At 47.2% G+C, this 17083-nt stretch overlaps 1 protein-coding gene across 3 annotated transcripts in view; it reads right to left on the bottom strand.

Moving 5' to 3' along the window:
- TENM4 (teneurin transmembrane protein 4) overlaps window positions 1-17083 on the bottom strand; it is a 375996-nt gene that overhangs the window by 204144 nt on the left and 154769 nt on the right. For 2 of the 3 annotated variants that reach the window (XM_054576340.1, XM_054576339.1), the window contains 2 exons: window positions 8853-8951; window positions 7354-7589 (listed from right to left, as the gene is read on the bottom strand). In XM_054576340.1, the coding sequence (XP_054432315.1) occupies window positions 7354-7589; window positions 8853-8951 (335 nt within the window). The remainder of the gene's footprint in view (window positions 1-7353; window positions 7590-8852; window positions 8952-17083) is intronic. The other variant, XM_054576338.1, reaches the window with a different exon arrangement.

Consider the following 17083-nt stretch of genomic DNA (forward strand, 5'->3'; position numbering starts at 1 on the left):
CGGACATGAACACTGGTGGGGGGACTTTCTGAGGTTGTGTGGGGTGATGATTGGAGGAGGGGAAAAGGGGAAAACCAGGACCACTGTAATAGCATAGTCAATAAAATATAATTTTTAAAAAAACCTATTCTTAGAAAAGGAGCTAATAAATCCAATTTTGCTAAGGTATAAATCACTAGAAATTGACTCCCAGGCGTTAAGCCTTAAGCCAACACTAAACAATTCTAATAGTGGAATTTTAACCCAAATTATATGAACAATAAAATTTAAACTTAAACGTATTAGAAAGAGACTGGTAGTTTTGCCCCAAAGCATAAGTAAAATACATGAATGAGCTATCTTGGCTAAATTAAAAAAAAAATGTGTTAATATCTGCATGTAAATTATATCTCAGTAACTCTGATTTTAAACACTAGTGGCCAGGACCTGGTGGCTCAGTGGGTGTACAGGTAAGAGAGACATGCCTGAGTGTGGTATGGTCTCAAGCTTAGTCTTGGGTCCTTAGGATTACAGTCAGAGCTCTAACATTGTTAGGGGAAGGAATTATGAAGAGGAAGGATACTGATGTCCACTTGCCCTCCAGAACCACTCTGTCCATCCCTGCGCCACTCTGTGCCTGGGGAGGTTGTGCCCTGGGCCTATATCAGTGGGCTCCCTTGGGCTCTGGCTTCTGACTGGATTCCACCAATGGGAGGTCAGAGGGTGGGAGAGAGTAAGGTCTGCAAGATGGAAAATTTTCTTTCCTGCTGAGCCAAAACATGTTAAATGATATAATCGTTTCAGCTAATCTTCTGTTTGTTTGTTCTTATTTTACAAATGAGAAAAAGCATCTTAAGGAAATTAAGTCTTTGTCCAGATGGCACAGTCAGTAATGGCAGAAGGACAATACAGACAAGATATACCCATCTATAGAGCCTGGGGACATAACCTTGCTCCTCTTCTTTCAGAACAAGAAGCCCACCCCGTTCAGGCAGCTGCTCTGGAGCAATCTTCTCTCAGGGATCCCGAATCTGCCTTCCTGCTACTTTTACCCTGAGGGCGTGCTCTGCCCTGGGCAGCCCCACAGAGCAAGTCTGTCCCCTCTTCCGCATGGTATTTCAGACAATTGCAGAGAGTTCTGCTGGTCTCCTCAGGTCCTACTTTTGGGAGTTGGAAGATATTTGTCTGGGGTCTGTTATAAAGAGAACAATCTATATATATCTTGCTCTTAGCAATTCCCACAGAGCAGCATGAAGGAATCAATCTTGGAAAGAAGGCTTTAATACAGGATCCTGTATCTTTATCACTTTTTATCCCTCCTAAAAGATCAAGTTCAATCATTTCCATTTCCCATTCTTTGGGCTATAAAGCTCAATCTATGGCTTCTATCCAAAAGGCATGATGTGAAGGCGAACAGAAAGGAGAGAAAATGAGCTTATTCCTCACTAATAACACCTAGGCCCAAAGTGCAACAGGCCTGTGCTTATGAAGCAAATGGCATCTGGGATCCTGATATTGCAAGAGCTGAGCAAGAGAGGGATAATGGGAGGAAGGAGGGGTACAATCACCCTGGCCTCTATTTCTAATCCTTTCTCTAGTCATCTCATGTCCATTTCACTTGTACCTGAGCCACAGGACATAAAATGCACACTTCTGTCGCCATACTTTTGCCCATTCTATTCTTCTGTCTAGAAAAGCCGTGGCAGGTTTAACCATTTTGCATGGTCTTTTATTCAACCAAGTCTTACCCAGCACAGTTAGCTTGTGCCAGGCTTTGTGCAAGGACCTGACTATGCAGCAGAGAGTAAGACATTAGGAGACAGGAGAGTAAGTAACGCCACCCTTAAAGAGAAGAGAGCCTATTATCCTTCCTAACTGGGCTGCTGCCACGCTGAAGTCCAGGTTGCACAGTGAAATGCCAGAGGTCGCGAGAGAGCCTGCACAAGTCTATGTGAGTCACACTTCATGCTGGAGTCCACCTTGATCAAAGTGAGTGTCCTGGGCTCTTCCAGACCAGAAACTGCAATAATATTCCAACAAGCAATGCTCTCTAATAATTGTCTTTTGAAAAGCAGTAATTAAGCTGAGCAACATTTTCAGTTACAAATTAAATGAGCACCACTTCAAGCAAGGGTTTTGATTTTATTTTTTTTACAATCCACATTCAGTTGTGGTGAAGGTGAAAAACACAACCTAATTGAAAAAGAAAGGCTCTCTCATTTCCATTGAGCATGTAGGAATGTTCCACTGTAGCTACCCAGACGCTGGTGCAGCCCACAATTGTGACTCTACCCTAACATTTTGGCTCAATTTCCTAAAGGCAGAGAAATGTCCACCAGGAAGGACCAAGCAGGATCATCTTCTCCCACCACACCCTGGGTTGAGATAACTGAGCTCCAAGAAGGGGTGACAGTCTCCCGAGGCCATTAGCAAGGGAAACCTTTCTTGTCAAGTGACCTGTTTTTTCAACATCATCTTAAGCTTTTCATGGGGCACAACAGCCTCATGCAGTACTATCACTCTTCTCACTTTGGAAATGAGGAAACCAAGGCTTCAAAAGGTTACACAGCTGGAGAGTCAGGGCTGGGATTTCCACCGAATCAGTCAGACTCCGAATCCTGCCTTCTCTTTGGATGAGAACACAGCGCTGCCTTAGAGAAACCCTGGTGAATGACACCCCTGCCCTGAAGCATAGACCTGGACCGATGATAGAAGAAATAGCATCCTAGGGTAATCTCATGTCTCCATTTAAATGTAAAGTTATTCCTGACTTTTGTATTATTAACAAGACTTTTTCGTCTCCTATCCCAAAGGCCTATCTGGCAGGACAGGCACTTGAAGACTCCTCAAGATATTAATCCACAGCTCTTCTGCGGCATTCACAGTCTGCTTTTCACACAGAGGTTCAGGATGAAGTGGGGCTGTCAGTGTTATCTGGATAGAAGCAACTGTCACTGAAGCAAAAATCAACTTTTGTCCTAGTTAAAGAAATGACATGAAGTGCTTTTTTGGTAATGATTCTTGTGGCTGCTTCCCCGGAGCAGAGAGACATTCCTACGAAGGTTTCCTGACAGGTCCCCCTGGTTGTTCTGTCAGCTGCCCTTGTGACTAACGTGGTCTGGGGGGCCCGTGGGCAGTGCAGGGGGATAAGGCTGGCCCAAGTTCTTGCTCAAGACCTACTAATATTCTCTTACATGTGATGCTAATAGCACTAATAATGCTATTAATAATAACAACAGTATCTAATTTTTATTGAATGCTAACTCTGTGCCAGGCAGTGGGCTAGGTACTCAGTACCAATTTTCTTACTGGAATTTCTCACCAACCTGTCAAGTATCTACTCTTATTATCCTCGCTTTACAGATGTGCAAACTGAGGCTGAGGGAGGTTACATACACTTGCCTAAAGTCACACAGATGGTAAGCAGCAGAGCCTAATTTCAGACATATACATCTTCTCTCTGAAGAGGTTCCCCAGGCTCTGGAGGGTCCTCCCTAGATTAGCATCCCAGGCCCAGAACAGTGCAAAAAACAAGGGTGGGATAGAGGGGGGTTCGGCCCAGGGGCAAGGCCCCAGCCCTGCTGCAGTCGGGCTGGGTGTTAAGTGCTGACTCCAATGTCTCTATCTTCCTATGAAAATAACTGCAAATGTTTCTTCAAGTAAAAGGTCATTGTCTGCTCGTTTCTAACTAAGGAACTTTCCAACCAAGAAACTGAGTGTCAAATGGATCTGTCGGGTTTCCGTCCCGATATGGCGGCCCTGAGCAGACACCGGAGAAAGCGCATGCCTCATCCGCCCTCTGAGCCCTCCCCCTGCTGTGCTGGTGAGGTGATGCAATTCTTATCTAGAACTTGATAGGATGTAGAAAATAATTACAAATGAAAAGGTTATTCATAATTTTTAAATGAGTTAATTAGTAAACCCAGTCAGACTCACTCATTACAGTAATTAATAATTGATTATACTTGAAATTAAACACAATTTTTCATCAAAAATCTAATTACATATCTGTGCTTTTGCCTGTTGATTAGATTGGTTGGCCTGCTGGAAACAGTCTTTGTTAAGGATATTTATGCTCAGCTGAGACAATTAATTTGATTTTTAATCATTGACAGTTCCTTACAAGTTAGTCATCACAGCCTCTGAGTATGGCCAAGCACCAAGCTGCTCATCCCTCAGCAGCTGGAGGACATCAGGCACCACAGCGGCCATCCCCAGCCCCTGAGGAGAGCTAGGGGTGGCCTTGCAGACATCTGCACTAACTTACCCCAGCTTCACAACCACCTTTCGGAAGTAAAGGGTTCTATATTCTAGATGGGGAAATCAGGGTAATCTGCCTGGTAGCAGAGCTAGGAGTGGATCCGGGCTGTCAGAGGTGCGCGTGAGCTAAGTCTCCATGTAGCAAAGGGAGCACCCCAGACTCGCCTCTCTGACTTGGTTCTTGGATATGGAACCTAGAGTCCAGTTTTAACGTTTTCATACAGATAGAGTTTTATCAGAAAGAGTATTTATTCCTGTCCAGGAGACATTATCAATGGACTGACCACTAATAACTTGAGGAACAAATGCCAGTACCTCGGCCTCAGATGAACCCCTCCTTTCCACCCACCTTGTCACTGTCTTAGCTGAAGCCCTCAGCATCCCCTGACTCATTTATTGAAATCGGACCTATCCTTTCTTCCTCTACCCTTATCTTTCTCAAATGAAATCTGACTGTCCTGCCACTGCTTAAAACCCTCCAATGGCAATGGCTCCACATTACCTGCCAAATAAATTCCTTAACTTGGCCTATAATGCAATCTTTAGAATCTGACCAAACTCTTCTGCAGTAACTCTAACACCCCTCAAGTGCTTCAAACACAGGAAATGTCTTTGCCACCACATTGTCCTCTCTCAAGTCTGAAACATCCGTCTGGTTAAAGTACCCTCCCTGTGTGTCTATTTATGGTTAACTCTGATTGAAAGATTCAGCTAAAACATTACCTTTCCCAGGAAACCTCTCCTAGTCCTCCTGGCGGGGGCAAGATATTCCCCCTGCCCAAGCTGCCTCAGTCACTGACAACATAGCTGTTAACACTTCAAGGGTAAGGACCACAACTTTGGCCCTAAAACTTAGACTATGCCTGGCTCAAAGCAGGTACTCCATATGGTTTGCTGAATGAAAAATAAAAATCACAGAATCAGATTCAAAGACTATCAACTATCAAAGTTGGAAGGAAAGGTAATGATCATCCAGTAAAAATCCCCCAGTCAGAGCTTAAATCTGATTTTTACTATGTGGTCATCAAGCTCTGTTTGTACCTTCCCTATGATAGGGAGCACACTACTTCCAACAGTAGTTCCTATCTTTAGATACCTAATGGCTGGCTACACATTTTCATGAAATGGGAAAGGAAGACTACAGGATGGAAACGGAGGAGAGCTTATTTAATCATATGAAGATTTATTCCTTCTCCCTGAACTAGGTTATGCAGTATAAACCTTAAGACTTCAATGTAAAGCACATCTATACATGGCAAACAACTTAACTCTTGATGAACAGCCACACTGCTTGTTCAAAAGTCTACTCATTGAGGAAGGAGAAAATGTCAGTCCAAAGCGAGAGTTGTGCTAGTGGTTTGTGGGGACACAGGGTATTGGTGGTGTTGGAAAGAAACTTACATGCTGGGTGACGGTGCTTGGAACTCTACCGCTCTTACCTGTAACCCATATAAGTCTATCAATCACCTACACCTCTCACAGAGTCTGGTTGGGCACTGATCTCTCCCAGTCAGGGTGTTCCTTCTACCCAATGACCCATAGCAGGATGACATAAACCTAGCATGTGATCAATATTCCCCACTCCTGTGACCATGACAGATAAATTATTACTCAATCACAGAGACTTTTTCATTGAGTCTGAATGTAGCCTCAGGATCCCTCTCAACACAGCTTTCTAGGCAGCAATAACGAATCCATTATATAGAAGAGAAGGAACATGTGCCAACCTGGCCCTGGAGCCATGAAATTCTCTAAGTCGATCTTTACAAGGGGAACAGAGACCTGGCACAGAAAAGGAAGCTTTTTATGGCTCAAGGTATTCAAGGAGACTGCCTTGTTTGTAGGACTATCATTTTCCTGATTACTTGTTATTATGAGATTCAAGGATCCTGAGAAGACAGTGACTTTACAGCTCGCATCACCCAAACCCCCATCTACGCTCGAATCACTTCTGCACGTCCTCTACAGTGGGGACCCACGCTCTCTCAAGCATTCCTGGTGATGGCACCAACTCCCTCTCCAGAGAGTCCTTCGTCTATCCAAAATGCCTTCACTTGGTGCAGAGTCCTGTTTCACAATGGGTGGCACTCTCTCTTTCTCTGGCCAGTTCAATTCTACTTACTGGGCTTCTACTGAACAAATCCCCTTTGATGACAAAATTATCTCATAATTCCTTAGCATGGGTTCAAGGCCTTTTCAAGCTGGCCTGACCTACCTTAAATCTTGGAATTATAGAATTTGAATGCTGGAAAGGACAGAGGGTGAAGCTGACCCTGTTGGATGCTTTCATGAACAGGCTGATTTACACAGAGGAGGCAGGCTCTACACAATGTTCATGGATCTCTCCAGATTAAAATCTTCCCTGGGAGAAGACCAAAGAGTGGGGTCCAGAGCAGGAAACCGGACACTCAGCGGGAGGCATACCGTGGTAGCAGGACAATGTGCCAGGAGGGGTGTCTTACATCATGGAGTTGCTCTGGGGTCTGGCAGGAAGGCCAGTGAGGGCTGCCTGGGGTCTCTGCACATCCCTCGGCCAGCTCTAACTGCTCTGTTACTCCTGTACCCTGGGACTGCTCTTCTCTCGGTTCCTAACCATGGTTTCATTCTGGACCCCGGCTCCCACAGTCCTCTCAGGCCACTTTGTCAGACCCTCACCTTCAGACATGCTTTCCTGGCTTGAGGTCACACAGTCCAAACTTTGGCAGTTTCCCTGCAACCCCAGGGCCCTCTACCTCCTTTCTGATCCTCGCTGTAGTGACACGATACCAACAAGAGAAGCCTGCCTGCTGTCTAGCCTTTCCAGTTTATGACACTCATGTCACACGTACCACCACTTGAAATACCGGTGTTATTGACTGCTTATGCCTAATGGGAGACATCCAGCTCGTGAAAGAGAAGGTGCTAAGTTCACTTCCTGGGATATGTTCAGAGAGAAGAAGAGGGCCCAGAGGAGCAGACCTTAATGGTTTTGGGGTACAGGACAGCCCAGGGCTCCAAAGCAGCACACTTTGACTGCCATACTGGCAAGGTGCCTTCAGTGCCCACAGGTGTCCTGGCCACTGCCCGGTGGGCCAATGGGGAGCCCAGGGAAGCTGGGGTGAGGGAGGTGCTTACCCACAAAGTATGCCAGCAGGATGACTAGCGTGGCTGAGATGATGATGGCGCTCAGGGCCGCGCATTTCCAGTTACAGTACTTGGAGGGCTTCTTGAGGTTGAAGGCTGGCCGGGCAAAGGTGCTGCGAGGCAGGGGCCGGGGTGGAGGTGAGTACACTGTGCTGGAAGTCAGAGGGTACCCTGGTGATGTGGTGCAGAAGAGCGGGGAGGTGCCTCCCGGCTTGAAGAGGAAGTGCCTGTGGATGAAGAGAAGCCAGAGAATGTCAGCGTCACCTGGCTGGCTCACCAGGGCCCCAGGTCCACCTGGAGGACAGAGGCAGCAGTAGAAGCATGCAGAGGAGCCTGGGGAGAGAGAGGATCTCACAGAGAAGACGGAGGGAGAGGAAGAAAGGAGAATCACGTACCAGACCACAAAACAGGGCACACGAAGACGCGTTTCCACGAAACATGGATGGGACAGCCTACCCAAGGGGAAAACCACCCAGGTCAAGGCAGAAGGTATTACCAAGTCGACAGAAGGCTGAGTGTTGAGATCCTTTTCCTGGGAATGGATGGGGCTGGAAATGCTGTTGCTTGGGGAACAAACTACCTCTTGTCCGAAATTACTGGAATAACTTGGAAAAGTGTCTAAAATCCTATTCTGTCCCCTGGAGATAATAAAACCTAAAATTTTTCTTCTCCCTCCAATACCTACTTTGCTAGTACATCTCAGTGAAGGAATGGAATACCATTCTTTTAAAAGAAGGCTTTGGAAGCGTGAGAACCAAGAAACTGCCACTAAGTTCTGCCATGGTCAAGAGTCTCATAGTGGCTGTTATGCAGCCCATGGTAGCAAATGCATTCGAAGCGCTCTGCTCAGAAGCCACACTGCGGCCCTCCAAGCCCCTGGTGAAAGCTTTGCAGGAGGACACACAGGCAACTGCATCCTGCATCCTAGCTCCGGTTTTGAGGGCAGTGTGGCATGGCCAAAGCACATGGTTGTGGCCAAACTAGGTATCAAGAAATCCTCCACAGCTTGGCCTTAACCATGGCTGTGGGAGGACTCGTACACAGCCTGGGAAATGGGGTACACCGGCTGCACTGCATACCCCCAAGTCTCAGAGTTAAGGGTACATCTTAGGGATAATCTCACACCCTGCTATGGTGCAAGATGCCTCAGGCCACAGAATTCATTCTCAGGGCCAGAATACATGTAATACAGGGCCGGTGCTGCATAAAAATTGCTATATGAAATGGCTTTCAAAATGGCAGAGGCAGCCAATGAGATGCCAGGAGCTGCATATTAACAAGACTGCTGTTAATATGCTGGCAGGGGTTGGGGGGAGCAGGGTATTCCAAGTATAAACTCTTGTAATTTGAACATGGACTTAGGAATGGGCATGCAACAGGGCATCATCGCCTCCCCCCAGGAGGTCCCAGGGAAAGGTCTCAGGTCCACATGCAAGTGCAGGAGCTGCAGGGAGAGCACACACGGAGAAGAGCATGGGGATGTCACCTACCCGTCACTGTAAGCCCCATCATGGCGGGAGGCGCTGAGAATGTCCATCTCAATGAGGTTGTCCTGCAATGTCCCTAGGAATGGCTGCTTGCCTAGGTTTCTACGCACACATGGAGACATGAATGAAGCCATGAGTCATGCATCGATGAAGGGGGACAGTAGAGAAAACACACAAAGTGGCTGTCTGGTGCAGCTGTGCATGAGACCAGCGGGACGGTTTTCAGGTGATGGGTCTGTGCGCAAGCCACATGTGACGGTGTGTGCCTGGCACAGAGCATACAGGGGGAGCATTCTCTACACAAACCAGAATGTCTGGCCGTTGTGTGCATCAAATCACAGCTCTCACTGAGGAAGACTCATTCTGTCTCAGGCACCGAGCTGGGCATGTTACATCCATTTATCTCAAATCTTCAAAACAGGCTATGCAAGGAAGACAGCACTATCCCCATTCCACAGGTGCAGAGGCAGAGGTGGAGAGGTAGCAGGACTTGCCAAGTTTATCAGCTAGCGAAGTTCAAGGCAGGAATTTGAGCTCTGGCTTATCTGGTTCCAAAGCCTGTGCTTTCTCCCCTACTTGATATTGCCTACCGCTGTGTAAGCAATAGCTACAGACATTCATTTTGCCAGTCCAAAGAAAAAAGACAAGCATTTTAGGTCACTTTTTCTAAAGTAATGGTTCTCACACTTGAGTGAATATCAAAAACACCTGAAGAGCTGTGCTTACTGGGGTCCACCCCCAGAGATTCGGAGTCAGTGGGAGCGGCCTGAGAACCTGCATTGCTCGCAAGCCCCCAAGTCGACGCTGACCGTATCTGGAATGCCGTGGTCCTTGAGCAGTGCAGGGACCTGGGCTATGACTGACTAGTGAAATGGCGCCCCAGAGACAACAGAGGGGGCTCTTCTGTTCCCCCAAATGCACTGAGGGGGTATAGTACTCCTCAGGGGCGACCTGATCTATTTCACACCCAGAATGAAGAGAGACATACTAGCCCTTTTTTGGTCACAACCATGCCTGCTAATTTGTATTATTCACAATTGTGTTTTCTGACATTTTCGGGACTGCTGCCACCTCACTTGAAAACCCAAGAGTGAACCATTTTGAAGAAGCCGGTGGTGGCATCAGCCTGCTGCATGGATGCAAGGGAAGGACAGACTGCTGAAAGTTGACTTTTGGGTACAGCCCTGCCAGGGGCCTTTCTTTGGACTTTGACCACGTCTTCAGAACCACAAAACCCAAAATCAAGTCCCTTTTCTGCCACTTTCTTGCTGTGTGACTTTCTATAAAAACTTGAATGTCTTCTAATTGTGTACTTCCTTCATCTATAAGATGGGGATAACAACACTAAACTGACAAAGTTGCTCTAGGACCAAATGAATAATTCTGGAAGAACTTTTAAGGGCTAAACAAAGATTGTGGAAATACTAACGCTGAGCATCAGAACTGCTATCTATCTTGCATTTCCCATAAACTATTCACTGTTCTGAACCTCTGCAACTGCGACCTGACGTGAATCTTATTCTTCACAACAACCCTGCAAAGTCAGTACCATCGTCTTTGTTTTGCAGGCTGGCAAAGCGAGGCTCAGAGAAGTAACTTTATGAAGGTCCTGTCACAGAGTAAGCAAGAAGCAGGCCCAGAATAAAACCTCAGTTTGCCTGACCCCAGAGCTTGGGCCTCTCTGCTCACCACCCTGTGTGGCTGCCCAGCCGTGGCTTTGCCCCCGGTCAGCCGCACAGACCAAGATGAGGAGGAGCTGTAAGTACCACCTCAAAGAGCCCCTGCATTTGCTCCCAGGGACAGGGAGAGCGCAAGGAAACACTGTTGTGCAGTTGGGCCACTAGTACTGTCATGGTGGTAGGGACCTCCCCTTCCAGGCAGTTCTATAGCCTGTCTGGCACGCTGTTCTAGTGGTGTTCAGGGACCTTTGGGCTCCTGCGGTGACTGGGGGATACTGAGAGATGTGGAAGTCCCTCAGAGTGGCCTCATTTCTGCTGCCAGGGAGGTGGCTTCATGGCACATTTGAGAGGTACTTTGGCCCTGGAGTCAGACTGGTTTCAGCTCCATCACTCACTGGCCCTCAGGCAGGCAAGTTGATCTCAGATCCCAATGAGCAGTAATAAACTGGGAGAATCACTCTCCTTATAAAAGCTACAGTGTAATTTGGATCATGCCACATCTCTGCTCTCAGCCCTCCAATGGCTCCACAAGAAGAAAACCATCATCCTTACCAGGCCCACAAGATCTTGCAAGATCTGACCCCCTGCACCTTCAGTTTCTGTGCTCCACTCATCAGCCTCCTTGTTGTTACTCCAGCAAGTCAAGCCTTTGCTATTGTTGGCCTGAATCGCTTTCCCCTAATTACCTGCCTAGACCAGCCCCTCTCTCCTCACTCCAACTAGAATAGCTCCTGCCCTCCCACCTGGCCTCTTGCACTCCTTTAGTTTTCCCCACAGGCCCAGACACACACCATACATACATGCTTGCTTTGTTTTTTTCTGTGATGCAATTTAAGGTCCATGAGGATAGAAATCTTATCTTTCTTGTTCTCTGCCCATGTGCCCAGAGTCTAGAAGAGGGCCTGGAACATGGCAGCAGGCACTCAGTAAATATTTGCTGAAGACTGAACAGTGGGGTATGAAAAGGGAAGCACTCCTGGCATGTTGCAGGCACGTAGTTGGTAGTTAATCGAGGGTAGCACAGGGGATGTTGTACTATTATTTCCTCCATTCCCTGCACTTCAGGAGGGAATTTTCAGTCTTTATACAGCCCATACGCCAAGTTTCAGCAGGCCCTCCCTGCCCCTGCCCAAGGGCCCAGGGTCAGCTCCTGCTGCCTCCCTGGGGCCAGAGGCTGCCTGCAGGGCATGTCCCAGTGAATATCTGGAGGCGGACCTGCAACGCCATGCGAGGACTAGGCTCTCAGTGAGTCACAGCTATACCTTAAATCCATCAGAAACAACCAAATATATTCAGAGAAAAAAAGACATAACGGATAAAGATCAAAATGTTAACAGTGGCGATTTTCCAGTGTCTGGATCAAGAGTGATTTTTATTTTTACTGTTATAATTTAAAAAGAAACAGTTATTTCAAAAAGAGGGAGAAGAAGTATTTAAGAGGTACAGGTCTATTAGGACAAGAGGCAGCGCAGCAGAACAAGGGGCTTCCAGAGCGCTGGAGTGTAAGGTTTGCTGAGAGAGCTTTACACTCATGCTGACTTGGGAGGATGTGAACACTGGCTGAAAACACTGCCTATCCCGAATGCTACTACTGCCCTGAAATAACCTTCTCCTGTACTTTAAAACTTAGTTCTGGTCAAATTATTAAGCCTCATTTGAGTGAAGATGAAATTGAGGCCCAGAGAGACACATGTCCTGCTCCCATACATACTGCCCATCAGTGGCAGAGCTGAAACCAGAACGTAGGTGGCCTGACTCCCAGTTTAAGGCTCCCCACTAAATTTCCTGTCCACCTCCCACCCCCAACATGCTGGGTGCGCAGGTCTTCTGGAAAACAAAAGTTACAAGTTTCCTGCTGGGGACTCTAAATTGCTGAGCTCTCTTTGGGCCACAGCATTGTATGGTCTCCAGCTCACTGCTGCCAGAAGTCAGGCATGGATACCAAATTCACTTGACCCTTACCTGAGTGGGTGTTGTTACCTCATTATACAAATATGGAAACTGAGGCCGCCATAGGTTAAGTAACTGCCCAAGATCCTACGGCAATGACAGAAGGTTGAGATCGGACTCAAACTCAGATCTCTTTGAGCTCAGAGCCCCAAGCTGCCTGTCAGGAAAGACTTACTATAGGATGACTAGGCTCTCAGCCAAAGCACTTGGAGGGCCCTGCAGCCAAGGGCTGGGCCACACTTAAAGCTTTGCTAGAGAGGGGAGAGGACTGGCTCCCTTTTAAGCCTGAAGGGAGCCTTAGACTAGTCCCTGAATTGCCTGAAGGGGCTTTCTAGTTGCCTGTCTAGTAACTGGTGCAGGCTGAGCTCACCTCTCAAGGGCAGAACAAATAGCTTTTGGGAAGGAAGTGGCCAGGAAGTTGCAGTGGCCAATTCTCCACTACTGCCTTGTTCAGCAGCCCATCTTCCTACAATGAGCCTGCTGTCCTGGGCTGTGTTTCTGTCCACAAAGCCCTGGGATAACCACCAGGGCAGCAGGACAGGTAGGGATCATACCCTACATTCTGTAGCTGAGACCCCCAAGGTGTGCAGGGTGTCAGAGACTCAGCCAAGACCACACAAAGACATCTGAACAAATGAACGAACAAAGGAAGAAGTGAAGCAAGTCTTCCAGGCCATAGTGATCCTTTCAAAAGGCTAATCCGTTAACATTACTTTCTTATTTAAAAAGAGGTTGATCACTACTCATCTCCGCTTCTCCCACCCTCAGGCCCTGGGCCCACAGGAAAAGCGTAGCCTCTTTTTCTTGTAACTCAAGGCCCTCCATTACTGACCCTCATTTACTCTCATCTCTGTGAGGCCTCCTGTGCTTCCACTTCACCCACCTCCTAGTCATCTCTCCAAGGTACTAAGCTCGCCCTTGACTCCATGCATTTGTACAACTGTCCCTCATCTCAGAATTCCTTTCTCCCGTCAGTTCCTCTGAATGCCTGCCCAAGAAGCTATCTGTCATAGGTGGCGCTGGGTAGTATTTAGGTGCATGGACTCTGGAACCACCTGGCCTGGTCGTGGATCCTGGCCCTGCCACTTACTGGCTGTGGTTCCTCAGGCAAGTTACTTAACTTTTCTGTGCTTCAGATTCTCCATCTTTAAAGTGGGGATGATAATAGGACCGCCTACCTGTGCAGAAAAGAGTTAAGATAGCGGACCTGACTGCTATCCTTGCGAAGGCCTGCTTATAAGGTTGGGCCTTGGCTGGTGTCTAGAAACTTAGGTTCCAGGAAGGTGTCTGCCATTAACTGATAAGAGTGCGACAAAATATATGGCCTATGCTGTGCTGAACACTTGCTTTCCTTCTGGCAGTCTGGACTGTGGGTACTTGCCAGGCAGAAGGTGCCTATGGGCACTGAGTCTCTAGTGAGCTTCCTTGTTTGGAAGCTCATTAGAACACCCAGAAGGGCTCAATGAGTGTTTGTTTTGGTTGTTACTTGACGTCCAAGCAGATGGAGCCACACCCTCCTTTTAGCACTGAGTACCCTCTCAGTCAGAGCATTATCCAGCGTGCAGTCTTTATTCATTCACGCACGGGTAGGGTCTGACTCCCTCACTGGGCTAGGAGCTTCTTACATGGCCTATGTTTTATGCCTCTCTCTGACTGAATCACCAAATCGCAGGGGTGACTGTCCGTCCCAACTCCTTGCAATGCTCAGGGGTTGGTGTGGTCCACCAGAAGTTCCTTCGTGCCATTCTGGGAACCCTGCTGGGGCTGGGTGGGAGACCATGAGAATGTCCTCCCTTCCCTGAGGGGCAGCAGGGCTGTTCCTCAAATTGAGCATGACTGGAAAAGGGCCTCAGGCTCCCAAACCTGGCCTGAGATCAGATGAGCTAGAGCCAAGGTCTGGTAGCCTTCTGCTCTGGCTTCCCCTTCATCAGACAGCAGCCTGACGGGTTATTAATCAGATAGTCCCTGGGAAATCAATTAAGAGTCTGCTGCTGCAGAGTGTGAGGAAGTGGGTCAAGGTTTAGGAGACCCTGAACACATGGCTTCCACCAGAATGGACTACAGATGCACCTGCAGGGCTTAAAGCAACATCTGACCCCAGCTCTAGGGAGCACTGGTAGGCCTGGTCTCCTCCCCGGGGCACCCAGTCGCCCTTGGGGAGTGCCATAGCCACAGAGGGAGCGGAGGAAGGCGTGGGTTAACCAAGTCCTCTCTCTCCTTTGTCCTTCTGCTAGGCTTTCTTTTTCTGCCAGCATGAAATCTAAATCCCTTCTGGTCATCCTACCAGCTGTTACGGTATTTTCTCAGCTATGTATTTTAGTTTCTCAATGTAGACTCAATCTGACAATTAGGAAAAGGCCTGTGATGGTTTGTCTGGCATCAGGAGGCTCCCTACCCCGGTGGAGCTTGGATAAGCTGCTTAGGGCAGCTATCGCAAATAGACCCTGCTTTCCGGTGTCTCCACCTCTCCTCAGGCTGCGCTTCTCAGGCCCTCCCACCTCCCCGGCTCCACCTGGGGACTCCTGCTTGCTCTTCAGTCCTCAGTCACATAACACCAGGTCCACTGGAAAGTCTTCCCTTTGTTCCACTCAAGTCTCAGGTGAGAATATTTATTCTTTTCTTTGTTCCATCACTCCTTTATTTCACCTGTGTTTAATATTTATCAAGCACCCATCAGGATGCAAGCACTTTATCGTGTGCTAGGGATCCCAGGGCAATTAAAACACACCTTCTCTGTGCTTACCTCTATCACAACACTTATCCTACTGCAAGAGTCTGTTCCCTAAAGTATCTTGCTCATTAGACACACAGTAGGCATTCACTGGATATATACTGAATAATAAAGCACTACATAATAAATAGTTGAGCACTCACTGTGTGCTAAGACATTTTCAGACATTACCTTATGCATTTGCTATAACAGCCTTATGAGGCATGAGGCATGAGGCATGAAGCCTGTCCTGGAAGCTGGCTGGCCTATGACTGCTTTGACCAACAGAATATGGTGGAAGTCACACTACACCAGTTTCAGGCAGGCCAAGCCTTATAAGGATCAATGACTTCTATCTCGGTGCCATGGAGCCCTGAGCCACTGGGTATGAAGTATAACTCCCTTCTGGGAAGACTGTGGAGACGCCCTGAGACCATGTTAGAGGGAGAGGAGTCCCAGTGAGCCCAGCTTTCCAGCTGTCTCCCCCGAAGTGTTGTGTCAGGCATGTGACTTAAGCCGCCTTTAGACTAGCCCAGCCAACTGATCAATACCACTATTGACCTCAGTAGACACCACATGCTGGAGAAAACTAGCCCAGCTGAGCGTTCCTGAAATTCCAACTCATGCTGTAAAGTATAATTAACTGGTGGCAGAAAGTTTTGCAGTAGCATATTTTTAGGTAGCACTAGATAATCAGAACAGGTAGCTACTAATATTTTCTCCTTTTTTTAAGGGAAAAATTTAAGGTCTAGGTTCACAGCCAGTGTGCACTGGGGTAGGGGTTTGAGTACAGGACATGTCTGCCCCTAAAACCTGAGCTTTGAACAACTTGCTACAGTAAATGGACCACCACCTCTGTTCTTAGAACCTCAGGGCCAACCCTATTTCTCCAAAGTAGAGAAGAGGTACAATCTACTATTTCCTCTCAACTCCTCTGGTGAGTAGGGGCTCAGTAAATATTCTTTAAGTGAATTTTTTTCTTCACAGTGTTGATATGGGAGGCAGATACCTATGGGGGAAAAAAGGGAAATTGTTTTATAATACGACTTTAATGTCAGACACTGTGCTGTGTGCTTCTCACATGATATTTTCTTTATTCCCTTCCCACCTGAGAGGAATGCATTCTTATCCCCATTTACAGATGCGGAAATCGAGGTTCAGGATGTTAAGGCACCTGCCTGGCTAGGAAGTGTTAAAGCCAAGACAGGGACCGAGGAGGTCTGACTCTAAAGCCCATATTCTTCCCCCCTCACCAAGTTGGTCAAAATTACTTGTGATTCTATCTGCCAGACTTGACATTGATCCCTCTTAAACTGCACCCTCTTGGTTTTGTGCCATCAACCAGTGAAGGTCAGTATTAAGATCCGGAATTCTGACTGTGTTACCCATTATATTAGGTACTCCTCTCGGTATTAGGCCATCTTTAGAGGCAGAGCACCTGGGTCACAGAGGCAGTCTATCTCAAATATTTCAGCTGGGTTTCAAGGATCAGTAGAGCTTTGCTAGATCGAGAAATGAAGAACAGAGTGACTCTGGCAGAATGTTGTCCAAGAGAAGGTACAAGGCACAGAGGCATGAAAGAGATGAGGAACTGGGGCAAGACTTATAAATACACATATATGCACATCTACATACACATCATATGTTGAATATTAACTACATAAAAACTATGTTATACTTAAGTATGGATATATATAAAATGGTGTACATGAATATATGACAACATGTTAACAATGGTTATCATTTGGTAGTAGATATGAGTGATTTTCTTTTCTTGCTTATTTCCATTTCCTAACTGTTCTACAGAACATTTATTACTTGAGCAATAAAATCTAAAGGAAAACAAAATCATAATTCCATGTGGTTGGGGCAGTGGATGTGGGAAGACAGAGGGT

This window comes from Pteronotus mesoamericanus, unplaced genomic scaffold, assembly GCF_021234165.1.
Source record: "Pteronotus mesoamericanus isolate MK-2021 breed Mesoamerican mustached bat unplaced genomic scaffold, CSHL_Meso_final contig_33, whole genome shotgun sequence".
NCBI classification, from domain to species: Eukaryota; Metazoa; Chordata; class Mammalia; order Chiroptera; family Mormoopidae; genus Pteronotus; species Pteronotus mesoamericanus.